A 26,737-nucleotide genomic window follows, 5' to 3' on the forward strand; every position below is an offset into this window, starting at 1 on the left:
CTCTGATTTTTCCTCTCCTGTTGCTTCTTCTATCTCAAGCCCTCCTTTTGTTTCACTGTCCCCAGCTTTAATAAACATTCTCTCAAAAGCCACCTGGACTTGTGTTGTAAAATATTTCCTAATGAAGTCAAGACCCCACCACGATCTCAGACCCCATCCAATAACAGATTGATTGCAAAGATAGCCACATTTATTTTTCTTTTTTGTATTGATTTTAGAGCAGAAGGGACAGGAAGAGAGAGATAGAAACATCAATGATGAGAGAGAATCATTGATTGGCTGCCTCCTGCATGCGCCCTCCTGAGGACCGAGCCTGCAACCCAGGCATGTGCCCTTGACTGGAATTGAACGTGGGACCCTTCAGTCCGCATGCCGATGCTCCATCCACTGAACCAAACCTGCCAAGGCAAGATGACCACATTTCTTCATGCCTTCTGCATCTATGTCCTTTGACATATAACTTAGTATTTCCTCTCACCTGGAGGTAGACTATTTCTCCACAAAGGAGGAGAGAATTTTAAGGAGGGTGTAGTAAGAAGCACCAAATGCTGTGGAGACAGTGAGAATGAGGAGAACTAAGCAGAGGCTACTGAATTTGGTTTTAAAAGTTCTCGAGACATTTCTAAGGAGAGCAAAGGCATTCCAGAGAAAAGAGTCCATGTAGAAGCCCAGAGTCATGGAAAGGCAGCTGGTAGACCAGCTAGCTGAGAGTTATGCTGAGACAGGGAGGTAGTACATGAAAGGTGGAATTACTTTGTTGTTCAATAATGAAGGTTGTTGATCACCATGCTGATATGGTTTTACTAAAAATTCACAGCAGGCACTGTTGACTCATACATACATTTTGTGTGTGTACCTGTGCATGTGCGTGTGTGTAAAATAGGCATGTTACATATGTGAGGAATAAGCCATAAAATTGTTCACATAGTCAGGAATAAAAAGTTGTGATATAATTTCTAAAATTTAAAGACCCAGAGTTAGAAGAGGATCTTTCAATCCAATTGCTAACTCCATAAAGGTAAAATGACCCCAAAGACCCAAAAAGGTAAAATGACTTGTCTAAGACTACACAACTAGGAAATTGTCAAGCCAGGGCTTGAACCTTAATCTCCTGGATTTCTGGCCCAATGCTCTTACCACTCACTTTTCTCTAGTCAAAGCCTAAGCAGTTATTCCCTCATTGGCTGACCAGGAATACCTGAATTGCCACTGGATAGAGCTTCTTGGAGGTCTTAGTTCCAGGAGTGAAGACATCCCATGATTAGAGACAGAGGTCAGTCTCTATTAAGGGACTCCCCAAAATAGTTAAAAATATTTAATGCCAAATGTTTTACGTATATAATTCATTTACTCATTCACTTAAGTTTTTATTCATACCTACTGCATGCCAGGCATGTATGTGCTAGGATACAATAGTGAAAAGACATACATGGTTCTTGACCTCATGGGACCTCTAGCCTTCCCCATAATAGATATTTCATAAAGTTTGTTTGTTTATTGCATCCATTTTACAAGTGAAAGAAAGCGCTCAAAGGATAACAATGATAGCTGCTGCCATATATTGACCACTTCCCCACACCAGGCGCTTTCCCACACACTAAGTTAATTTACACAACAGCATATGAGATAGGAAATGAAGGCACAGGAAGCGGAAGTGACTGGCCCATGGTCACATAGGTAATAAGTGGTATAGAGAGGATTGGAACCAGGGCTGTCTGGTACCAGTGTTCATGACTTTAACCACTACATTATACTGACCAGTTGGATTCCTGCTCTTAATCTCTCCACTAGAAGATAACGCATATTATGTACAAACATTGTTAGCGAGTGATAAGACCCCAGGAAGCAAAAATTGTGTTGCCTACAGACACATTCTGGGTTTTCAGCAGATGTATGTAGAAAATATTAGTTACTTGAGTGGTTATCATATGAGTACTGCTCCTGTAACCTGACATATAAGTGAAACACCCAGCATAATGCTGGTCTTTAGCAGGTCCTCAATTATAGTAGGCAAAAAGTAAGCAGTAGGGATAAATTTGTAAGTCAAGAAGAAACCTAGAAATTATTGAGAAATAGGGACTGCTAGTAGCAATATTGCTAGATTTTTATTTGGACAAAAACAGGTTATTATTTTGTGAGTCTGGGTGTTTGCTTGATTTAAATATAGACATAGCAAGAATCTACATAACTTTTACGTATCTGCTAGAAAGAGGGCAATTTGTGCAGAATTATATTTCAGCCACACAATTTATTGCCACTGGATAGAACTTCTTGGAGGTGTAATATAATTTACCCATCTGTTTAAGCCATCATATCACAAGGCACGGACACACTCCTTGAGAATAAGAAACAGATTTGAACAATTTTCAGTTTCACATAAATTCTACTAAAGAAGAACAAAACAGTGCAATCGCAAAATTTCTCTTCTCTTCCACCATATGTTTTTCTTTGAGGTTTAATAACATTATAAATAAAGCAGCTTCGAGATGAAATACAAAACAGAGAACAACAACTTAGGAACATTTTGAAGAAATAAGTATTATATCCTAGTGCTGCCCGGCTTTCAACATAAAAGTAAGATGGAAAACAGAGTGAGAACTCTTATTTGTTCTATCAAGAAGGCATAAATACTGACCCTGTATTTAGCCAACCTCTTACAGCTGTACACCAGTTCTCAACTATTAAAAAGATTCCTAAATTCCCAGGGAAACAAAAATCAATTTCAGCCATATAAGTCCGTACATAAATCTATTGTGCTTTATTCCAAATATTTTCTCATCAAGGAGTTTGGAACAAAAACTCTTTTGTGCAAGAGAACATCTTCAGTTTACCCATTCCACCACTGTTATAAATATTTGAATGACTTCCAGTAACCTTGCTTAGAAAATCTCAATATCTGCATAACATGCCAATGACAGCTCAGCAGTATGTCAATACATTTGGTTATTTGGCTAGACAACACTTTAGAGCAATATATTAGAATTCTGATTGCCACTCTCATATATTATATTTTGCTTTTGTCAAAGCACACTGATGGCTACTCTTGCCCTCTTGGCAAGGTAGTCATTTCCGGGCTTATATTAAAAATCTATTTTATCTGTTAAAGCATAGAATGAGCTAAGTGATTACTATGTTAATCCCAAATCAATATGTATAGTCCGGTCTTGAAAGAATTCCAGTCACTGTAGCCCTTGTCCATATTTTAGGTCAGTGGTTCTCAACCTTCCTAATGCCGCAGCCCTTTAATACAGTTCCTCATGTTGTGTTGACCCCAATTTCATTGTTACAAATTGAACATAATTAAAGCATAGTGATTAATCACAAAACAATATGTAATTATATATGTGTTTTCCGATGGTCTTAGGCGACCCCTGTGAAAGGGTCATTCGACCCCCAAAGGGTCGCGACCCACAGGTTGAGAACCGCTGTTTTAGGTGGATAATAATGCTATTGGATTGTTTTCCTTAAAGCTAATTTTACATATTTTGTTTGTTGAAATTATGATTTTGAGCATAATAACTATTGTTCACAGTGTTCAAATAAAGAAATGAATTGATATAAATTTTCTGGGTTTGTAAGAATCTGTACTGGCCAACCAAAATATATATATTGGCTAAAGTTTGGAGATATAGAATAGGATGGAGATGTTCTTCTCAAACTTTGTGTGCATTAGAGTCTCTCAGAGAGCTGGTTAAAACAGTCTGCAGTCCCACAACCAGAGATTTTGATCCAGCAGGTCTGTGAGGGGATCAGGACTTTGATATCCAACAAGTTTCCAGGTAATGCTGGGTTGTCAGTTCAAGGACCACCTTTTGAGCAGCAGTGGAATAAATGGAGTGGTCACTAGCAAGGGCTAAAATCTTCCCTTTGCCATTATAGACTTGTGGATCTGGAGTAATTTACTTAGGGGGGAGGTCAATGGGAAAAAAAGGAGACATATGTATTACTATTTATATTACCTTAAACAATAAAATAAAAAAAAACATTTTTAATTCATTTCAGAGAGGAAGGGAGAGGGAGAGATAGAAACATCAATGATGAGAGAGAATCATTGATTGCCTGTCTCCTGCACACCCCAGATTGGGGATTGAGCCCGCAACCTGGGCATGTGCCCTGATGGGGAATCAAACCATGACCTCCTAGTCCATAGGTCGATGCTCAACCACTGAGCTATGCTGACCAGGCCACTTAGCCTATTTTTAAGCCTTAGTTTCCTCATCTGCTCAATGGGGATTTTGTAAGGATTAGATAAGTCTGTAGGGCACTTGACACAGGACTGGACAGATACCTGGTACATGCTCAATCATGATAGCCATGGTTACTGGAAACTCCTTTTCCAGGGTCCATCTGGTTGAAGATGCCATGCTTTCACATCATATCTTGGTGTCTTTGCCAAATTATTTGTTAAGTATGTCTAGATAAGGAGTTCTCTGATTAGCAGCTATTCAGGACTTGAATTGCTCAGGTGGGCCCTAAAACACTTCAATATTTTGACCTTTGAGCCTTCCAACTAAACACCATACTAAAAACTTTGATTCTCTGTCCTTTGGGTTATTTTTCATTTCAATTGCTGTAGGTTCACAACTCCACAGTTATGTCTCCTTTTGAAAGATCTTGTTAAGAACAACATCAGTTTAGTTTCAAACTCAAACTCAAGTCTTTGGAGACTAATAATCTTCCCCTCCATATTTTACCATTAAAAGGTCTGGTGTTCTGCCAATGCAATGTATTAATAAATTTAAGCTTGAGATTTTCATTGTCATGTGAACGTTGAAATTGGCTCTCAAGCACATCAGGCAGCCAATTCAGCAGGATCCATGTACTGGATTCACAACGAACACGCCTGTGAAAAAATGACTTTAAAATCCCTGATTTTGTGCTTTGCTTTTAATTTGTTAAAAAGGCATGGTCCACCAGTTATAAGAATCTCAGCCAATTCAGGCTAAGTTAATTTTGAGAAATATATTATTTCACTTTAGTCAAATGTCAATAAATTATTTTGTCATGCACCCAATCATTTATTCAGTTGTCCATTTAGCACTAAGTCCCATTTCCATGGTAGGTGATGATCTAGATTCTGGGGAAAACATTTACCCCAACTTCCCAGACTTTACAGTTTGGTGAGAAAGGTAAAAGCACACTTATTAAAACCTCATTTTCACAGTAGTTTGAAGACTCTCCAGTCTTTACCAGTTAACAAGCAGTAGAAAGTAAGCTCATTATTTGTGTTTATACCCAATTACTCAGCAATCTGTCAACAATCACCGAAAGCTTCAAACATATCTACAGCACTGGGCAGTATCTTCTAGAATTAGGATTGTCCAGAGCTTCTAACCAAAGGAATACTTTACATTCCCCATGATTTTGTTTGTAAAATGAACTTAGAGGAAGCAAATCAACTTTGTTTTCTTGCAACTAGGTATTACACAAACTCTCTAGTAAAAAAAAAAAATACATGATTGAAGGTACAGTACCAATCTGTACATCAAACTTGACTTCTTTGGCTTTTCAAAAGGTACAGGGATTTAAATTCACATGACCTGTTATGGACTGACTGTTTGTGTCCCCACCCTTAATCCCCCTTACTCTCACCCAATTCATAGTTTTAAGGCCTAAGCCCCACTGTGATGTTATTTGGAGACGGGGTCTTGGGAAATCATTAGGTTTAGAAGAAGTCATGAGGGTGGGGCTGTTTGATGGCATTAGTGTCCTAGAAGAAGAGACACCAGAGAGCTTGTTCTCTCTCCACCATGTGAAGACACAGCAAGAAAGCAGCTGTCTGTAAGACAGGAAATGGGCTCTTAGGAGACACTGAATCGGCTGCTACCTGGATGTTGGACTCCCTAGCCTCCAGAACTGTGAGAATAATTTTCAGTTGTTTGAGCCACCCAGTCTATGGTATTTTGTTATGGCAGCCTGGGCAGACTAAGCCATGACCTTAGAAAAATGTCAGGGGTTTTTATGAAACTATGAAAATTTGTATAAAAACTTATCTGTTATTATTCCCAAGCAGGGCCCCTCTGCCTCAGGCTGTAGGCTGACTCTTTGCTATGGCCTGCACACAATTTGCTCTTTCTTGACCTTAAAAGGCATTCCAATTTGTGCTATTTTCTTTACCCAAAATGCCTTCCCCAAATCTTCCACTTCTGGCTCAGAGGCTCACCTCTAAGAAATCTTTTGTGATTAGTCCCTAGTCTGTTTCCAAAAAAAATCCTCCATTGCAAAGATTTTACATCTCACTCTATTGTGTCTTTTAGTTGGTTCAAGGATGTAGGTCATCTTTCCCCAACTAGACCTTGAGTATTCCCAAGACAAGCTTAGGGTCTAGATTTTTCAAATCTTTTGTGTCCTCATTGGCCCTTTTAGAGTGTTGTACAAAATAACATGGAGATGAAATTTACTGAATGAAAACTGAACTAGATGCTGAGAGCCAACAAATGTTCTGAGGCAAATGAATCAAGTAATGCAAGGAAGTCCAATCCAACTCTGGCCCCAGAGCCTGCGGGTCCGCGTAGGAGGGAGTCGTTCTGGATAAGTGAGTTTAATAGATGGCTGATGGTGTATTCCTTTAAACACCAAGAGTTTTAATTATCTTGGATGGAAACATTTCCAATATGTTAATCATCGCTGCCTTTTAAAATAGTGCAGGGTAAACCTAATCCAGTGTGATGGCTGGGGTTGTCATTAAAAGTAGTATTATGCTATGACACTGGAAGTCCTCCGTCCCCATGGAGGCATGCAGAACTGTTTGTCCTTATTCTAAATGGCTGCAGATTGCTGTTTTTAGTGTGTGTGTGTGTGTGTGTGTGTGTGTGTGTGTGTTTAGGTTCTCTAGGGCCTCCCTGGCTGCTGGACGGTCAGTCTCACGGTTGCCTGTGTGACTGATTATGCCATTTCGATTCCCTGTTGCTAATTTTCTGCTTCTCATCTGAAATGAGTTTGGAAATCAAATGCCCTGAGCTCACTGTGGTTGTTGTCATGCTTATTATTGTTAGACATGTGTGTGAACTGAGAGAGAGGGCTCTGTGTGAGGCTTGCCAGGGTCTCCATGGCTAAAGTGTGCACAAATACATATATGTTGTGAGCTCCCCGATCAGCTCCTCTGAAGACTTTTTCATTGACTTACTATTCTTACTCTTTGGGTCTGAAAACAAAACTTTCTGGAAGTATTTTTTTCAGATAAGTTAGGAATTCAGTCCTGGATTGTACAAGTAATCAAGTGCTAACAAAGTGCAAGACAGATGCTAGGTGCTGTAGAATAACCCTCTGAAATGGATACTCTATGTCTGGCTTGCTTATTATTTTTTAATATTGCACTAGCACATAGTAGGTACTCAATAAACAAGTGTTGAATCAATGAAATGAACTTTATAATCTGAGCAGAGATAAGGTATTGACACACATATACGCCCAAACAAGCTAACAATGTAAACCATAGTAAGGCTCATAACAGAAATACAAATAAAGTATGTACAAGGACCAAAATATTATTTTTGTTGGAAAATCCAGAAGGACTTCATGGATTTGACTGGGACTTGAAGGATAGGACTATATTTCAATCAGCAAGAAGTTAGAGAAGTAAGAAGAGAGAAGAATGCCACAGACAAAAACCAGATGCTTCAATGGGCAGGGCGTATTTGGGAGACAATTAGTACAAATTAGTACATTTTGGCTGAGTACATGTAGCAGAGTAGGAGGAGATCACGTTATAACATTACTAGAGGCCCAGTGCACAAAAATTTGTGCACTGGCGGGGGGTGGGGGGGTATCCCTCAGCCCCACTTGTGCCCTCTCACAGCCTGGGACCCCTCAGGAGATAATGACCTGCTGGCTTAGGCCCGCTCCCAGGTGGCAGAGGGCAGGCCCAATCCCTAGGTGCCTTCCCCGCAGCCCCTGGTAGGGCTCAGAGCAGGGCTGATTGGGGAGTTGGGGCACTGCCCCCTGTCATGCATAGAGCAGGGCGGATCAGGGGGTTGTGGCACCACCCCTGTCACATACAGAGCCAGCTGATCAGGGGGTTGGGGCACTGCCCCCTGTCACGCAAAGAGCAGGGCCCATCAGGGGGGTTGGGGCTCCGTACCCTGTCACACACAGAGCAGGGCGGATCAGGGGGTTGGGGCACTGCCCCCTGTCATGCACAGAGCAGGGCGGATCAGGAGGCTGCAATGCCACCCTCAGTCACGCTCAGGGTAGGGCCGATTGGGGGGTTGGGGCGCCGCCCCCTGTCACACTCAAGGCAAGGTCGATGGAGAGGTTGCGGCGCCACCCCCTGTCACGCACAGAGCAGGGCAGATCAGGGGGTTGTGGTGCCACCCCTGTCACATACAGAGCCGGCCGATCAGGGGGTTGGGGAGCTCCCCCCTGTCATGCACAAAGCAGGGCCGATCAGGAGGTTGCGATGCCACCCTCAGTCATGCTCAGGGTAGGGCCGATTGGGGAGTTGGGGCGACGCCCCCTGTCACACTCAGGGCAGGGCTGATGGGGAGGTTGCCGCTCCACCCCGTCACACACAGAGCAGGGCCGATCAGGGGGTTGGGGAGCTCTCCCCTATCAGGCACAGAGCAGGGCTGATCAGGGGGTTGGGGCGCCTTCCCCTGTCACGAACAGAGCAGGGCGGATAGGGAGGTTGTGGCCCCACCCCCAGTCACACACAGAGCCACAGGGCGATCAGGGGGTTTGGGCGCTGCCCCCTGTCACGCTGCTCCAGGGGCCAGGAGGCCTCATGGCTCCACTTGACACTGGGGCAGTGAGGCCTCGCTGCTCCGCTGATCCTGGTGCTAGGAGGCCTCGCGGCTCTGCTATCCCGGTGCCAAGAGGCCTTGCGGCTCCGCTGATCCCGGGTTCGGGAGGCCTTGTGGCTCTGCTGATCCCAGGCTGGGAGGCCTCGCGGCTCCGCTGATCCTGGTGCTGGGAGGCCTCGCGGCTCCACTGATCCCGGTGCTGGGAGGCATATTACCCTTTTACTATATAGGATAGAGGCCTGGTGCACGGGTGGGGGCTGGCTGGTTTGCCCTGAAGGGTGTCCTGGATCAGGGTGGGGGTCCCCACTGGGATGCCTGGCCAGCCTGGGTGAGGGGCTGATGGCTGTTTGCAGCTGGTCACACCCCCTTCAGGGTGGGGGTCCCCACTGGGGTGCCTGGCCAGTCTGGGTGAGGGGCTGAGGGCCGTTTTCAGGCTGGTGGCTGACTGAAGCTCCCAACCTCTCTTTTATTTCTTTTTTCTTTTTTATTCTGGGATTTATTTACCTTCTATGGCTGTCACTGGAGCTGAGAGCCGTCTTTAGCTCTGAGGCTCGGCTCCAGCTCTGAGACCTCGGCTGCTGAAAGCAGGTTTCTGGCCTTTGTTTACCTTCTGTATTTGAAACTTTGTTGTGACTCCAGCTCTGAGATCCTGGCTGACTGAAAGCAGGTTTCTGGGGTTTTGTTTAGCTTCTATATTTGTAAAAATGTTTCTTAGAGAGCAGCTGAGAGGCCGGCAAGTCAGGCGGGGAACCTGGCTTCCTCCGTCACTGGAGGAAGCAAGCCTCCTGTTCACTTCAAGCTGCCTGGCTGCCAGCCGCTATCTTGGTTTGCAGTTAATTTGCATATCTCACTGATTAGCCAATGGGAAGGGTAGCGAAGTTACGGCTAATTACCATGTTTCTCTTTTATTAGATAGGATATCGGCATCAGAGCCTTGAATATGGGGCTATAGAATCTGTACTTTGTTTATTAGGTGATGGGGAGGAATTGAGGGGTTTTGAGCTGGGAGGTGACATGCTTTGAGCTGCATTTTTGAAATCTTAGTAGATATTGAAATTTTGGAGTTGAAGGGAAACAGGGCTGAGGTGATTCCAAGGGTATGGATGGGACTCCTCTTGGATTCCAATCGTCTTTAGCGGTAGGTAGGGTGCTGTTCCAGAGGCCCTCAAGAGTAAAGGGTTCTATAAGATTAATACTATAGTAATAAGTCAAGATTCATCTTTGGCTTGGGGCATCATGTTAATACAGTAGACATAGAGAAGCAAAATAGCAGCAGGGTCTGGTGGATCCACTTCCTTACAGCATGCAGAGCCCCCTGAAGCACAATTGTTCCAGAAAGGAACAGTCAGGTCTTGGGGAGCAAGTGTAGCTTCTAAACCAGCCGTGGGCAAACTACGGCCCGCGGGCCGGATCTGGCCCGTTTGAAATGAATAAAACTAAAAAAAAAAAAAAGACTGTACCCTTTTATGTAATGATGTTTACTTTGAATTTATATTAGTTCACACAAACACTCCATCCATGCTTTTGTTCCAGCCCTCCGGTCCAGTTTAAGAACCCATTGTGGCCCTCGAGTCAAAAAGTTTGCCCACCCCTGTTCTAAACCATCCAAGGGAAAACTGTAAGAATCCCCCACCAAAGAGACTGTACTTTTTTTTTTTTTTTTAATACAGTGACTATGTAATACCGCATAGAATTACTCTGTCCACCATGGTAGACACTAGTTCAAATCCAGATTTTGCCATGAGTATAAATTACACTCAAGATTTCAAAGCTTGAGTAAGAAAAAAATGTAAAATATTTCATTAATATTTTTATTGATTATGTATTAAAATGACAATATTTTAGATTTATTGGAGTAAATTAAATGTTATTAAAATAAATTCACTTTTCATCCAGCTGGTGTGGCTCAGTGGTTGAGCGTCGACCTATGAACCAGGAGGTTAGGGTTCGATTCCCGGTCAGGGCACATGCTGGGTTGCAGGCTCGATCCCCAATGTGGGGCGTGCAAGAGGCAACTGATCAATGTTTCTCTCTCATCATTGATGTTTCTATCTCTCTCCCTCTCCCTTCCTCTCTGAAATCAATAAAAATATATTTTAAAAATACAAAAAATAAATTTACTTTTCAAAATTAACTCCTAGAAATTTAAAATAATTTATGTAGCTTATATTACCATTCTGCTGGACAGAACTGCTATGAAAAGTTCATTGTTATTTTCTATCACAAAAATAAAATTGTTCTATCTCCTCTGATTTTTTAATATGTGCATCAGGAATAAACTCAAAACCTGTAATAAACAGGTTAATGCATACTTGTCTACTGTCCAGAATTGTTTATCTGCCTTTCAATGTTTCCATGGAGATAACTGCAACTGCATGTTTCTACTGTGCAGTTGGCATATTATAGAATTATTTAAATGAAAAATTTTAAAGGATTCATTATCTGGGGCGATTGAAAGACAAGAAATATGGGAGTCCAAAAGTTTCATACCAATCACTTTCGTATCAGGGCAAGTGGTCGCCTGGGAGGTTTAAATAGATCCAGCCTTTGTAAAGAAGAGGTTATAGCAAAATACTCCTCTCCTGCAAAGAACTTGGAGTCAATATTCCTTTTAGAACATCGATTAACAATCACAAATTCTCAAAACCCAGAGTCCTTGAAGGATCATTTTGCTGTCAAGGACATTCCTGTATTCATCTGCAGGGTTTCCTTTTTCTTATGGGCTAGTGGAAATGGTCACATTTGACCCTAATTCTGACCGTTAGCTTAATTTGCCTGAATGTTGCAGAGCCTTCCTACTTCATATCAACAACCCCCTATGATTCTACAGATTTGGTGTGTGATAGTGTTTAGCAGAATGTGGAAGAGCCCCAAGCATTCCCCAGCCAATGGAACTGATTGTACAATGAAGATAAACTTCGGGAAGGATCTGAGTCATTATGTATTTTACTAGTACTATGTCTTTGCAAGGCCCTTTGATTTGGAAGCAAATAAGTTTGTTTTAAATAAAAGTGATCTCTCTAAAAGCAAACTTTTATTCACTGTCTTGGAAGTGTAAGTGAGCAACACTCCCCCCCCGCCCCCCCACCCCGCCCTTCTCCAAAGTTAAATGATGACTATGAAATCCACAGGGGAGAATTACAACCCGAGGCATGTCTGCCACACAGAGGGTCTGCTTTGCTTCAGTTTATGTATACAGACAGCCTGAGAGCATTCGGCCGACAGAGAACCTTTAGGGACAGAACAGGCAGTTCTGAAATACCTGTCACCAGCCCTCGTACAGCCGAGCAAGATGGAACTGGGAGGTTCTCGTGTCAAGTCTTTAATATCCGTACAACAAAAATGACTTCATCCGAGCAATTAGTGAACAAGCTGTTCTCAGAGCTCCAGGAGGAGAAACTTATTTTGACTTTCATTTGTCCCATTTTTCCTGCGCACTGAATGTTGCAACCTTCTGTCAACTCCAATCTCTTGGCCTAGCAATTACAGCCAACCTTAAAACATTCTGCCCTGAAACCGTTAGTACAAATAAAAGGAGGGAGAAATAAATTACACGCGGCCATCCCACCCCTATGTCACATCCCCTTCTGCACCCCAGAAGGTCTGTGGTCAGAATGTCAGCACTTCTTCATCCATAAAATCAAACTAAATTTCTGTCTAATAAATTAACCTGACCAACTCGTGTTTTACAATGATCACTGCTTTATTTTCCTGTTGGGGCAGTGTATGCCGTAAAGTTTAAAACAACCACATTCATTTACTTAAAGGGAAGAACTCTTAGAGATCCCTTTCTTTCCTATTCAGTTGTCTGAAGGGAGAAGGTGGAGTCTGGAAATGTATGGATGGCAGGAGGCCAGTGTACATGAGAAACACAATGACTTGAATATCTCATCTAGAAGAAAATGTTCAAGTATTAACATATTATATCCCAGAAAAAGCAGAAAACGGATTTTGTGTCTTCACTTTGTCTTGATGGTGAGCCCAAATAGGCAGACCCATTGATCTTTTCCATCAAAATCTGAAAAGAAATATCCCCATTCTCCCAGGCCTTATCTATCGTGCTAGTAAGAAGCCCTAGGAATCTGGGGACTGTTAGCAAAGTTGCTTAAGTGATGCAACTTCTTCCAGGACGTAAGCATTCCAGACTCATTCTTCCAAAGTGAGAAATAGATGTAGAATTAGGGCAATAAGTGGGGAAATGCTCCCTCTACAAGCTGTAGGAATAAGCCACTGACACTGTGGCTTAGCAGATGGCACACTTACCCTACACCATATTCCACTTTAATTTGGGGAGAATATGTTACGTAAACAAATCATTTTCACTTCACAAAGTGTTTCCATTTAATTTCACATCTGAATTGTAGAAAGTGTAAAAAAAAAAAAAAGGTTTTTTTGCTTCACATCATTCCCTTAAAAAAAAAGGTCAATTTCAGAATTTTCAAGGCTTAAGAAAGAAATGCAAGTTAATGTATTAGCACAATACCCCAGTTATAACAGCTTCATTTTCATTTCAGAGATTGCCTTACATGAATATTTTTATAGTGAAAAGTCATGATTTTGCTATTGCGTGCCATGCATTGTGCTTTGACTCATATTTCTTCCCAGCTAATCAAGGGTGTGAGGAGCCCAGCGGGGAACTGCACAAAATGTAGAACGTTTCAGGAATATGCGTGTCACCCTTGCAAAGGGGCCATCCCAATCTTCTCTGTATCATTCCAATCTTAGTATACAAGCTGCCGAAGTGACTATGTCATTTCATTTTTCAAAAGGCAAATGTGCTAATAGGGATGAAAGAATAGCAGCTACAGGAACAATGGGGGAAGCTCAAACCCCACTATGGGCCAATACGGGTATTAGCTGAATTTCCGTGGGCATACCTTGTAATTAAATTTAAGAGTCTCAAACTGAAGCACTGAATTTCCACTTCAGATCATGATGGAGTAACAGGGACCACATTTACCACCCTTCTCCTTAAACAACTCAACAACTGGTCACAAATCTGTGAAACTAATGTTCAGACATTGGAAAACAGGCAATGCAGGATAGCAATCTCTGTAGAAAACGGAGTTGTGGCGGGGGATGGGCCAACAAGATGAGCCTGATGAATGCTCTAGTTTCTAGGCCACTGCAGAGTTAGGTGATTCCCCTGAGTTGAGGCAGAGTTCAAAGTACAGAGATGCCTAGGCAGCTAGACTTCTTGGGCAGAGCACTGGAGAGAAGAAAGCTGCAATGAGAGAGCTCCAATATCCACAGAGGGTCCCCTTAATGCTTGAGCTGAATAGTAATCAGTGCATGAGTTTGAGGAGACTATCAAGACAGAAGAAGCCACTGGAAAGGATTCGGTGGAGCAATCCTTGGAGCACACAAAGGGCTGGGAATCTTTTATATGCTTACTAGCCAGAGTAGAAAGACTTCCTAACACATATGGAACTGTGGAGAGCCTTCAGAAGAGTATTGCCTCAATAGCAGGGTCAAATTAGCTCTAGATTAAAGGCTGTTCTGCCCCCACCGAACATTTAAGAGCAAGCCTCAAAAACATCAAACTGTTCCCAAGTAATTTAATTGCATCCTATTGCAAAACTCCCAAATATTGAAAGCATTACAAACATATCCAGTACCCCCAAACTGTTAAACTTAAAATGTTTGACAGTAAATTAAGTTACCACTGTAACTAATACAAAATAATATTGAACTCAGACTGTAATTAAAAAATAAAATTTAAAAATGAATTGCCAGACATTCAAAGAAGCAGGAACATAAGATCCAAAATGAGGAGAAAATCTACAGAAACAGACTCAGAAATGACATAGATGATGAAATTAGTAAACAAAGACATTAAAACAACTATTACAAATACATACCATATGTTCAAAGAGTTAGAGGAAAGCATGAGCGTGACAAGGAGAGAAGTGGAAGATATCTAAAAAGACTCAAGTCAAACCTCTACAGTGGAAAAGTGAACTGAATGAGGCTGAGATTAATAGCAGATTAGACATGGCAAGAAGAAAAGATTAGTGATTTTGAAGACTGCAATACCAAAATGAATAGTGAGCTATGGGACAATAGCAGCCTAACATGTGTAATTGGAATTCCAGAAGGCGAGGAGAGGCAAGTTGAGAATGAAATATTTAAAGAAACAATGGCTGAAATTTTTATTTATTTAACAAAGTACTTATTAAGTATCTGCTGTGTACCTGGCGCTGGGACTGTGATGGTAAGAAGTACCAATGCCCTCCCAGAGCTCAGGTCTGGTAGGAAAATCTAATTATCTAAAAATGTGTGATAAGTTCAAGTGGCTGCTCCCTCCCACGTGAACCACTCTTTGATGTTGGCTCCTGTGACGCCATCCTTTTAAGGTCATATTCTCCTAATTCTGACCACATCTTAATACTCTTTATACTGACCTGCTCTTCTACCTGTCCAAGGAGTTGTGTGTTTCCCCTCTGCTTACTTCCTTGGCCTTTTTCCCAATCTACATCTTAAGTTTCCTTCAAGAGCTCATCTACGTCCATGGTTTCATCTATCTACTCTGAGCTGACACTTCCAAATCTCTATCTTTATCCCGATTTCCCCCCCTAAATTCCAGGCTTGCGTTATCTACTGAACAGCTTCACTTGGATATCCACAAGTGCTCCCAAGCAAAAAAGTATCAAATGGAAATATTATTTACCCTAAACCTGTTCTCTTATGTACTCCTTAATTTAGTGAATGGTACCTAGTGATCATAACCTTAACCCTTGGCATCATCCTTGACTTCTCTCTCCTTCAAACTTCACATCTAGTTGGTCACCAAAATCTTGCTGATTTTCTCCCCAGCATTTCTCAAGTGGGTCTCATCTCTATCCCTAAGCTTGTGTTGAATTCAACCTTAACATTTCTCATTTGGAATAGTCATATCTCCCTGCTTCTGGTCTTGATCTCTTTCAATCAGGTCCTTACAGCAAAAAGTGATCTTTTTAAAAAATTTAATCTTTATTGTTGAAAGTATTACATATGTCTTCTTCCCCCTCCACATTGATCCCTTCCAGCCTGTCCCACCCCCAACCCCAGGCCTTCACCACGCTAAAAAATGATCTTTCTAAAGTAGAATCCAATTATGTTACTTTTATGTTTGCCTTTTAATAGTTCTGCATAGACTTTTAGATAAAATTCAAGCTCTCCATCATGCTTCACAATCCCCAACCTGCCAGCTTCATCTTTCATTTCATATTGAATTACTCGGTTCCCCAGATGCCCCACGGTGTCTCGTACATCATGGTATTTGCACACACTACTCTTTCTTGGTTTTGCTCCCTCCTGCCAATAATTCTTTGTGGCATTCTTAACACTCAGATTAGACATTGCCATATCTAAACAGCTTCCTTGACATTCACCTTCTCTAAGCTGAACTTAGATAATCCTCCTCAGTACATTCATAAAATATTTCCTATATATTCTTTTGAAGCATTCATCTTGATTTTTTTTCAAATGTAAGGCTTAAGTATTTTTTAAAATATATTTTTATTGATTTCAGAGAGGAAGGGGAAGGGAGCCCAGGCATGTGCACTTGACCGGAATTGAACCTGGGACCCTTCAGTCTGCAGGCTGAAGCTCTCTCCACTGAGCCAAACTGGCTAGGACTCATCTTGATTTTTAAAATGTGTTTATGTCTTTCTCATCACTAGATTGTGACTACCTCCCAATCTTCTCTATTATCTATCCTCCTTCCTTGCTCAATTTTTCTTTAAGCACTTATCGCTATCTGGCATACAATATATTTTACTTATTTGTTTGTCTCTCTCACCCCCAATAAAAATGTAAGCTACATGAAGGTGGAGACTTTTGCCTGTTTTGTTCATTGCAATATCTTTGACACCTATAACAGAACCTGACACATAGTAAACACTTAGTAGTTATCTAATCTAATAAAAGGGAAACGTGGTAATTAGCGTACGATCGCTACCCTTTTCACTGGCTAATCAGGGCGATATGCAAATTAACTTCCAACTAAGATGCCGGTTAACCGCCAACAAAGATGGCAGTTAATTTGCATATGTAGGCACAATGCAGGGAGGCAAAAGGGAAAGCAGGAAGAAGCACCCTGCTACTGACAGTGATCGGAAACCCAGGGGGGAGCTAAGAGCCGGGGGGCAGGGCAAAGGCAGCCCTGGGGATGGCCTTTGCCCTGCCCCCCAGCCATGATTGGAGAATCGGGCACCTTTGCCACCCTGGCCAGTGATAGCAGGAAGTAGGGGTGGAGCCAGCGATGGGAGCTGGGCACAGGAAGTAGGGGTCCCTTGCCAGAGCCTAAAGCGAAGCCCGTGATCGCGGGGCCGCTGCCTCTGTGGGTCCCCGCTGCCCAGGCCAGACGCTGCCACCTTTGCCCTGCCACCAGTGGGTGATCCGAGAAGCCTGGGGGGTGGGGCAGGGAAGCGGACACAGACAGCGATGCAGAAGCCGGATGCAGGGGCAGAGAAACAGCTGCTGCCAGCTTCCTGGCTTCCCTGCCCTGCACCCGGCTTCTGCGATCAGTGACCCCAGAAGCCCAGTGCAAAGGCGATCACAGAAGCCGGATGCAAGGACAGGGAAGCAGCAGCCCCCAGCATATCAGGCAGCAGCTTCCTGGCCTCCCACCCAGCTTCTGAGATTGGAGACTGCAGAAGCTGGGTGTGCCAGCTTCCTGCCCCGCACCCGGCTTCTGTAATCCATGACCACAGAAGCTGGGTACACCAGCTTCCCAGCCCCGCACCCGGCTTCTGCAATCCGTGACCGCAGAAGCTGGGTGTGGGTCAGGGAAGCGTCCGCCGCCAGCGTCCCCGGCCACGGCTTCCCAGCCCCGCACCCGGCTTCTGAGATCGGAGTCTTCGATCTTGGATCCATGACCACAGAAGCTGGGTGCGCCAGCTTCCCAGCCATGGCTTCCCTGTCCCGCACCCGGCTTCTGGGATGGGTGACCGCAGAAGCCCAGTGCAGGGGCGATCACAGAAGCCAGGTGTGTGGGCAGGGAAGCAGCCTCAGCCAGCTTCCCTGGCTGGGGCTTCCCTACCCCACACCTGGCTTCTGCAATTGGTGATGCCTATTTCTGCATGACACTTAACTGACTACCCTCCCTTGAAGCACAGAAGAAGAAGAAGAAGCCCCCAGAAGAAGAAGCCGCCCACCTTTGGTCCTGGCGCCAGCACCTGGGGCTGGCTGCAGCCCAGGAGATGGACAAGCTACTGGCCAGAGGTCCCAGGCTGCAGTCACCCAGAGAAGCTACCAGCCCTGTGGTCCAGGGTTCCAACGCCTGTGGCCAGGGAAACAGGTTCCCTCTTCTCCTACTGTAGTCATTTAATATTCCCCTTCTGAATTTCTCTCCTGTGCTGCAACCCAACTCCACTTTTTATCGGAAGGATACGGAACAGAGAGAGCAGTGTTAAAAGCTTACATTTTTAAGCCGGTAAGGTTGGTACTTAAACATATAAATGGAAAACTAGAGTCCTTAAGGTAACAAAGGCTACAGAGGACAGGGACAGCACATGACCTATTATATCCAGCAATCCATATGGGGACTGAAAACTTTGCAATGATGACAATTACTGAAGATATGAATCAACTATGGTCAGTGTTGTGCTGTAAAATGTTTAATAACTGAGGGACGCCCCCCCCCCCCCGAGTGCACAAATTTTGTGCACCGGGCTACTAGTCCTATATAATAAAAGCCTAATATGCTAAGTGTCCGACTGTTAATTTAACCATTCGACGAGTCGCTATGATGCACACTGACCACCAGGGGGCAGACGCTCTGACCAGTAGGTTAGCTTGCTGCTGGGGTCCAGCCGATCGGGACTGGGTGAGATGGGCCGGACATGCCCTGGAGCCGTCCTGCGGTCCCTGCCTGATCATGCATCAGTGGAGTCCCTCAGCCTGGCTTGCACCCTCTCACAATCCACAGGCCAGGCCGAGGGACCCCACCAGTGCATAAATCTGTGCACCAGGCCTCTAGTTCATTATATAAACAAATAAATCTTTGTCCAACATCTAGTACATGGTACTGGTTGTTAAACTCTATTGTAGCCTTCTTTGCTCATCTGAATCCCTTTCTAGGGAAGATCTCATGGGAACAATATTCCCTAATTAGGTTCTTAGGTTCTGGCATAATTTTAATAGGTTTTTAAAAAATTGTGTTAAAATATACATAACATAATTTAACATTTTAACCATTTTAAAGCATTAGGTACATTTGTATTGTTGTGCAATCACCACCACCATCCATCTCCAGAACTTTGTCGTCTCCCTCAACTGAAACTGTACCCATTAAACACTAATTCCTTATTTCCCTCTCCTCTCAGCCAGTGGTAACTACCACTCTACTTTTTGTATCTGTGAATTTGACTACTCTAGATACCTCATACAAGTAGAATCATATGACATTTGTCCTTTTGTGTATAGTTTATCATAATATCATCAAGGTTCATCCATGTTGTAAGCTTTATCAGAATTTCCTTCCTTTTTTAAGACGAATATTCCATTGTATGTATATACTACATTTTGCTTATCCAGTCATTCATGAATGGGCATTTGAGTTGTTTTTCCACCTTTGGGCTATTGTGAATAATGCTTTCATTTCTCTTGGGTATATGCCCAGAGGTGGAACTGCTGGATCATATGGTAACTCTGTGCTTAACTTTTTTTTTTTTTTTTTTTTTTAGGAACTGCTGTGTTATTTTCCACAGCAGCTGCACAATTTTACATTCCCACCAGCAATGTATAAGGGTTCCAATTTCTCCACATTCTCACCAACATTCTTTATCCATTGCTTTGCTTTGATAATAGCCATCTTAATGGGTGTGAGGTGATACCTAATTATGGTTTTGATTTCTATTTCCCTAATGATTAATGATGTTGGGTATCTTTTCATGTGCTTATTTGCCATTTATTTATCTTCATTGGAGAAATACCCATTCAAGTCCGGCACCCATTTTTTATTGAATTTATTGAGGTGACATTGGTTAATAGAATTATATGTTTCAGGTGTCTAATTCTATAATAATACTAGTAGCCCTGTGCATGAATCTGTGCACCAGTAGGTCGCTGCCGCCCTCCTGTAGCTCTCTGCCCACTGCCCCGCCCTCTTGTAGTTCTCCCCTCCCCCCTCATAGCTTGCTGCCTTGCCCCATCCTGTAGCTCTCTGCAGCCCGCTTGCACCTTGCTGGCCCACCCTCCTGCTGATCCGAGATCTGGTCGTGAGGCACTTGGTCATTATGCCTCAGGGCGTAACAGCTAATTAGCATATTCCTCTCTTATTATATAGGACTAGAGGCCCGGTGCACAAAAATTTGTGCACTCGGGGGGGGGGGGGGCAATGGGGGGCTCTTCAGCCCGGCCTGTGCCCTTTCGCAGTCTGGGACCCCTCGGGAGATAACGACCTGTTGGCTTAGGCCTGCTCCTGGGTGGCAGAGGGCAGGCCCAATCCCTAGGTGCAGCCCCTGGTCGGGCTCAGAGCAGGGCCAATTGGGGAGTTGGGGCGCCACCCCCTGTCATGCACAGAGCAGGGCGGATCGGGAGGTTGTGATGCCACCCTCAGTCACGCTCAGGGTAGGGCTGATTGGGGGGTTGGGGCACCGCCCCCTATCACACTCAAGGCAGGGTCGATGGGGAGGTTGCAGCGCCACCCCCTGTGATGCACAGAGCAGGGCTCATCAGGGGGGTTGGGGCTCCGTACCCTGCAGGGCCAATCAGGAGGTTGGGGCACTAACCCCTGTCACTCACAGAGCAGGGCCCATCAGGGGGTTGGGGAGCTCCCCCCTGTCATGCACAGAGCAGGGCCCATCAGGGGGTTGAGGAGCTCCCCCGTGTCACTCACAGAGTAGGGCTGATAGGGGAGTTAGGGCACCGCCCCCTGTCACACACACAGCAGGGCAGATCAGGGGGTTGGGGCGCTGCCACTGTCACACTCAGGGCAGGGCCAATGGGGAGGTTATGCTCTACCCTGTCACACACAGAGCAAGGCCCGTGTAGGGGGGGTGGGTTGGGGCGCCACCCTCTATCACCCACAGAGCAGGGCCGATCAGGGGGTTGGGGTGCTGCCACTCTCACACTCAGGGCAGGGCCGATGGGGAGGTTATGGCTCTACCCTGTCACACACAGAGCAGGGCATGTGGGGGTGGGGGGTTGGGGCGCCGCACCCTGTCACACACAGAGCCGCAGGGCAATCAGGGGGTTTGGGCGCTGCCCCCTGTCACGCTGATCCGGTGCCAGGAGGCCTTGCGGCTCCGCTGATCCCGGTGCTGGGAGGCATATTACCCTTTTACTATATAGGATAGAGGCCTGGGGGCCAGCTGGTTTGCCCTGAAGGGTGTCCTGGATCAGGGTGGGGGTCCCCACTGGGGTGCCTGGCCAGTCTGGGTGAGGAGCTGAGGGCTGCTTTCAGGGTGGCAATTGACTGAAGCTCCCAACCACTCCTTTTTTTTTTTTTTTTTTTTTTTTTTTTTTTATTCTGGGCCAGCTTTAGCTCTGGCTCTAGCTCTGAGGCTTCCGCTGCTATAATCGAAACAATGTATAACTCTAGCTCTGAGATCCTGGCCGGCTGAAAGCTGGTTTCTGGGGTTTTGTTTAGCTTCTATATTTGCAACATAGTTTCTTAGAGTTGTAGCTCAGAGGCCGGCAAGTCAGGCGGGGAGCCTTGCAGTCTGCAGTCACTGGAGCAAGCAAGCCTCATGTTCGCTTCCAGCTGCCTGGCTGCTGGCCGCCATCTTGGCTGACAGTTAATTTGCATAAGGATATGCTGATTAGCCAATGGGAAGGGTAGCGGTCCTACGCTAATTACCATGTCTCTCTTTTATTAGTGTAGATATCAACTGTGTATTGTATTGTGTGTTCACCATCCCAAGCCAAGTCTCCTTCCATCACCACTGTGCCCATTTTTTAATTGGGTTAGTTGTTTGTTTTGTTGAGTTCCAGGATTAACAGTTTGATTATGTTCATAATTGAAGTTTAGTTTGGCTGGATATAAAATATTTAGCTTGCATTTTTTCCTTGCATGTCTTAAATATGTTATGCTATTGTCTCCTGTATAAACTATTGCTATCAAAAAATTTGATGACAATCTCATGTTGTTTCATTTAGAAGTGACTTGGTGTTTTTTTATTGTTTTGACTAGATGTCCAAAAGATTTTTTTTCTTATTGCCATATAGTAAAATATGTCTTGATATTAGCCGTTCTGGGTTTACTTTTCAGATATATAGTGTGCCTTCTCAATATATAATTTTAATATGCACTCTTTTTATTGCAGGAGAGTTTTCTTGGATTGTACTTTTTGTATTTTGTTACATTGTATGATTTGCTTTCCTTTTTTTATGGACTCATATGTATGTGGAACCTTCTTTGGTTTTATTTATATATATATATAAACTTTTCCTCAAATCCTCCACATTTTTGCTAGTGCTTGGTATAGTCAGCCTTTCTAGTTTTAGCCATTCTAATAGGTGAATAGTAGTATCTGATTGTGGTCTTAATTTTTTTTTTTTTTTTTTTGGTATTATTTCTTTCTTTCTTTTTTTTTTTTTTTTTTATTGCTTAAAGCATTACAAAGGGTATTACATATGTGTCCTTTTTTTCCCCCCCGCCCTTGACAATACCCCGGCTTCCCCTACCCCCCAGTGTCTTATGTCCATTGGTTATGCTCATATGCATGCATACAAGCCCTTCAGTTGATCTCTTAACCCCCTCCCTCCTGCCCCCCAACCCTCCCCGGCCTTCCCGCTGCAGTTTGACAATCTGTGTGAGGCAGCTCTGCCTCTGTATCTATTATTGTTCAAAAGTTTATAATGGTGTGGTCTTAATTTGCATTTTCTTCATGACTAATGATGCTGTGCATTGCTTTGTATACTTGTCACCTGTATATCTTTTTTTTTTTTTTTGAAATATCTGATCAAATCTTTGTCCATCTTTTTAAGTTGGATCTTTTATTATTGAGTTTTGAGAGTTCTTTATATATTTCAGAGATGAGTCCTTTATCAGATGTATAATTTGCAAACATTTTCTCCCAGTCTATGGCATGCCTTTTCATGAACTTAGCAGTATCTTTTGAAGAAAATTTTTTAATTTTGGTGTTATGTTTTATTAATTTGATTTTTTATGGATACTTTTTGTATTGCATTTAAGAAATCTTTGCCTAACCTGAGGTCACAGAAACTTTTTCCTATATTCTTTTTCTAGAATTCTTGTAGTCTTAGGATTTACATTTATGTTTATGATATATTTTAATTTTGTATGTTCAAGGTATGGATTAAAGTTTATTTTTTTAACATTTGAATAGTTCCATCACCATCTGTTGAAATGCTGCCTTCTTCAATAACCTGCCTTTACATTTTCGTTGAAAATTAACGTCAAGTATATGTCAGTTTAATTCTGGACTCTCCATTCTGTTCCATTGACATGCTTATCTATTTTTACACTAATACCATACTTTAATTATTGTAGCTTATAATAACTCTTGAAATCAAATAGTTTTAGTCCTACAACTTTGTTCTTTTTCAGAGTTGTTTTGGCTATTTTAGCTAGGTTCCTTGAATTTCGATATGAATTTTAGAATCAGTTGGTCAACTTCTATTAAAAAAATTCTGGAATTTTTATTGGATTGCATTTAATCTATATAAAAATTTGACAATTCGACATCTTAACAAAATATAATCTTTCTCCATTGCTTTGAGAAGGATAACTAATGGCAAGTTTCAGCTGAGAGAAAATAGTCCTTGATTGGGGAAGAAATTTACTGAAAGAATTTTAGAAACTGGCTAACAAGTAAGTGATTTTAGTGACCATCTCTCTGTTTATAAATCTTATCAACAAGAAAAGTAAAAGGGAATGATTTTGAAAAGACACGTTGGAACTACTGCTGCAGCAACTGCTGAAGCAAAGAACTGAACTGTGGGAATTTAAGTTCTTCACGACTCCTGGAAATCAAGCTTGTTTTTGTGAAGAACTTGATCAGAAACAAGTTTCCCTGAACGTTATGTTGTCTGGGCGCTCTTCAAGAGCACATGGACACAATTTACTCTCTAACAGGAGCCACGTTCTGGTTCAGATATAAAAGTTTTGCAGAAGAACTCAGCGGGGTATGTGTAAAAGGAAACATTTAAAAATTGTATTATAATTGCAATAGACTATAAAGATATAGATTTAGTCATTGTTTATCCTTTGGTCATTGTTGGAAGATTTTAAAAACTAAAAATTTTAATGAAAAAGTTCTGGAAATCTTGAGTGTGGCTTACCGTCCAACTTATCTTTATATCCAAGAAGGAAAATCATACATTTTAAATGATAGTAAACTTGGTATTTTAGAAGCAGCTCTGTCTGTAGCCAATGCTTGTGGTGGTGGCCCTACAACATATCCTCCGGGCCCACCTGGGGTTTCAGCCAGCGCTGTAGTAGAGTCCCACTCAATCTCAGACTCACCTTTTGGTGACAGCAAACCCATCTCAAATAAGTGCCCCATTTCTCCACTTTGTGACAAAGTGTCCTGTCAAAGGCCATGGGAACCCCCAGGCTATTAAGTATATCACATAAATGCAGAGGAGTAATGCCTTCAACCAATGGGTCCAAGGCTAGTGGACAGAGGGTCCAGCCTCTAGTCCTTCTGACAGACAATCCTGGGAAGCACTTGCTCATTTCCAAGGTGGTGCTATGGTCCTTGGACCAAGTCCCAAGGTCCCCAATGATAATCTGGTAAGACACCTCTGTATGGGTTCCCCCCCCCCTTCCCCCTTACTCTCTCTGTTCTCTTACTTTTGCTTCCTGGGATCACCTCACAAATGACTTGCATACACGCAAGTCCTTTTTCAGGGTCTACTTTCAGGTGGCCTAAACTAAAATGAGCACCATTAATCAAATGTATTTATATCTTTCCATGTAAGTGTAGGTGGTTCTTCATATCTGTAGATTCACCATTTGTGAATTCAACCAACAGTGGATGGAAAGTATTTTGTTAGAATGTTGCACTATTGCTGACAGGTACTATGTAGTTAGGCTTATGATAGCTGCGTCTGTAGTGTACATGTGCAGACTTTTTTTCCCCCTTGTCATTAGTCTCTAACCAGGGGTCCTCAAACTACGGCCCACGGGCCACATGCGGCCCGCCGAAAACATTTATCGGGCCTGCCGGGTGTTTTTGCCGCCGCTGCCTGTCCTGCTTAGCAGCTGACTCATCTGGGCCCGCAGTGCGCATGTGTGGAATGTCTGAGGGACAGTGAACTGGCCCCCTGTTTAAAAAGTTTGAAGACCTCTGCTCTAAACAACACAGTGTAATAACCATTTACATCGCATTTACATTGTATTAGGCATTTAAAGTAATCTAGAGAAGATTTAAAGTACACAAAAGGATGTGTATAGGTTATTTGCAAATATTTTGTCATTTTATATGAGGGACTTGAGCATCCATAGATTTCGGTACCCATGGGGGTTCCTGGAACCAATTCCCCACATATACCAAGGGTCAACTGTATTTTACAGATTTTCTAGATTGTGTGCAAATAATTATTCTTGAAGAATTATTTGCCAGGTGAGGTGAGGACATTTTAAACCTGTGCAAATTAAATATATTTTTTTCTGTTTAGGCAGTAAAAGAGCTGATGATAATGATGCTTGCTCACTATGAACCACATTGAAACTACCTTTAATTCAATTTCTATCTGATAAAAAATATAATACGAATATCTAACTTTGATGGTATATGAACTAATGGCCAAGTGGTGAAAAACTCTATAAGATAATAAATACTACCAATAAGTTCCGTATCCATACTATATGATATATAAGCTTTAATTTGTCACATAAAACTTCAATATTACTTTCTGCCAGAAATTTAGCAACTCTTCTGATACAAATGCACATAATACTTTCATGCTAAAAGTCATAAAAACTGAATAATTCACTCAGCCAAATTCACTTTTTTTTTTTTGCATTGAGTCTATTTTTATCACTAATCTTACATTGATTTTATGTTAAATGTTCATTACATCTCTGCAATATTCCATCTTAGTATTGGTAGCACTAATTTAACTTTTTTAGGTTATTTTATTTTCCAGTTCAGGGCCCTTAATTGGTAACAACATATACTGCCAGGTTCTAAATGCTTTATTATTATTACAATTTTAGCACTGAGGAAGCTTGGTGGTGAATATCTGGCCACTTGATGTTGTTTTGAAAAAGAGGTCAACTTCAGACTCTCTTTCTGATAGAATGTAAAGTACTTCTACATGTGTTATCTGTAATTTTTATGAAAGTTAATCTTAGTCACTAAAGGAGGATTCACTATCTGAACTTTCTTCTGCATTTTTTTCACCTTCGCCATCAGGCACTGGAGCATCTGGCTTCCTGAAAGAGAAAGGAAACGTTTTTAAAGTTTTTTCCAGTTGAAAGAAGCACTTACTCATTGTAAATTAGGTTCATCCTAGAATATTGCTGCTAATAAATCTGCCAAGTCTGCGTCCTTAACTGAGAGAGACTCCCACTCGCCACCGCAGCGCGCTCTCCCTGGCGTCTCCGGCATTGTGGGGATTAAGTGCCTTTCCTGTGTGGGCCGTGGCACTGTCTTCTCTTGCCAGTGCTTACAGAGTGTGCTGCTTCAGCACTTTATGCTTCTCATTGCCATGGAGATCAGCTATAGACAGAGGTGCGATCAGGGGAGGCTGGCAGGACCATTGCCACAGCCAGGCAGCCTCCAAGTGCCTGAGGTACAGAGAAAGAAAAGCCAGCAGTGGAAAGAAAGGGAAAATCTTCATGTTCAGGAAAGCTGCAGGGAGAAATTTTTTAAGTGGAAGAGAGTTCATGAGTGGCTACTGAGAAACACAGGCAATAGAAAATCTGTAGGGGCAAAGGTTCTTCATTGTATTGAATGTTTTCACTTATGTGCAACATGGACATATGAGAAGGGTTAAACTCCAACTCTGCAAGGCTGTGCTATAATAAAACAAAATAAAATTTAATACTGTCATTAAAACCGTCAACTAGATAGGCTCCACCATGCTTGTCAGTA

The 26,737-nt window shown here is 42.8% G+C and overlaps 2 protein-coding genes and 1 non-coding gene across 5 annotated transcripts in view; 1 reads left to right on the forward strand and 2 right to left on the reverse strand.

Annotated features, from left to right (window-relative positions):
• Positions 1 to 26,737, forward strand: part of DRAM1 (DNA damage regulated autophagy modulator 1) — a 105,603-nt gene that overhangs the window by 71,740 nt on the left and 7,126 nt on the right. The gene's annotated exons all lie outside the window — the stretch shown is intronic.
• Positions 13,384 to 13,488, reverse strand: LOC139007806 (U6 spliceosomal RNA). Its single transcript, XR_011470964.1, has one exon. It is a non-coding gene; the product is annotated as a U6 spliceosomal RNA (small nuclear RNA).
• Positions 25,821 to 26,737, reverse strand: part of WASHC3 (WASH complex subunit 3) — a 38,928-nt gene continuing 38,011 nt past the window's right edge. For all 3 annotated transcript variants that reach the window (XM_070410917.1, XM_070410916.1, XM_070410915.1), the window contains one exon: positions 25,821 to 26,076. In XM_070410917.1, coding sequence (XP_070267018.1) covers positions 25,992 to 26,076 — 85 coding nt within the window. In that variant the 3' untranslated portion in view covers positions 25,821 to 25,991. The remainder of the gene's footprint in view (positions 26,077 to 26,737) is intronic.

This window comes from Myotis yumanensis, unplaced genomic scaffold (assembly GCF_028538775.1).
Source record: "Myotis yumanensis isolate MYYU_CA2020_CCGP unplaced genomic scaffold, mMyoYum1.0.hap1 SCAF_3, whole genome shotgun sequence".
NCBI classification, from domain to species: domain Eukaryota; kingdom Metazoa; phylum Chordata; class Mammalia; order Chiroptera; family Vespertilionidae; genus Myotis; species Myotis yumanensis.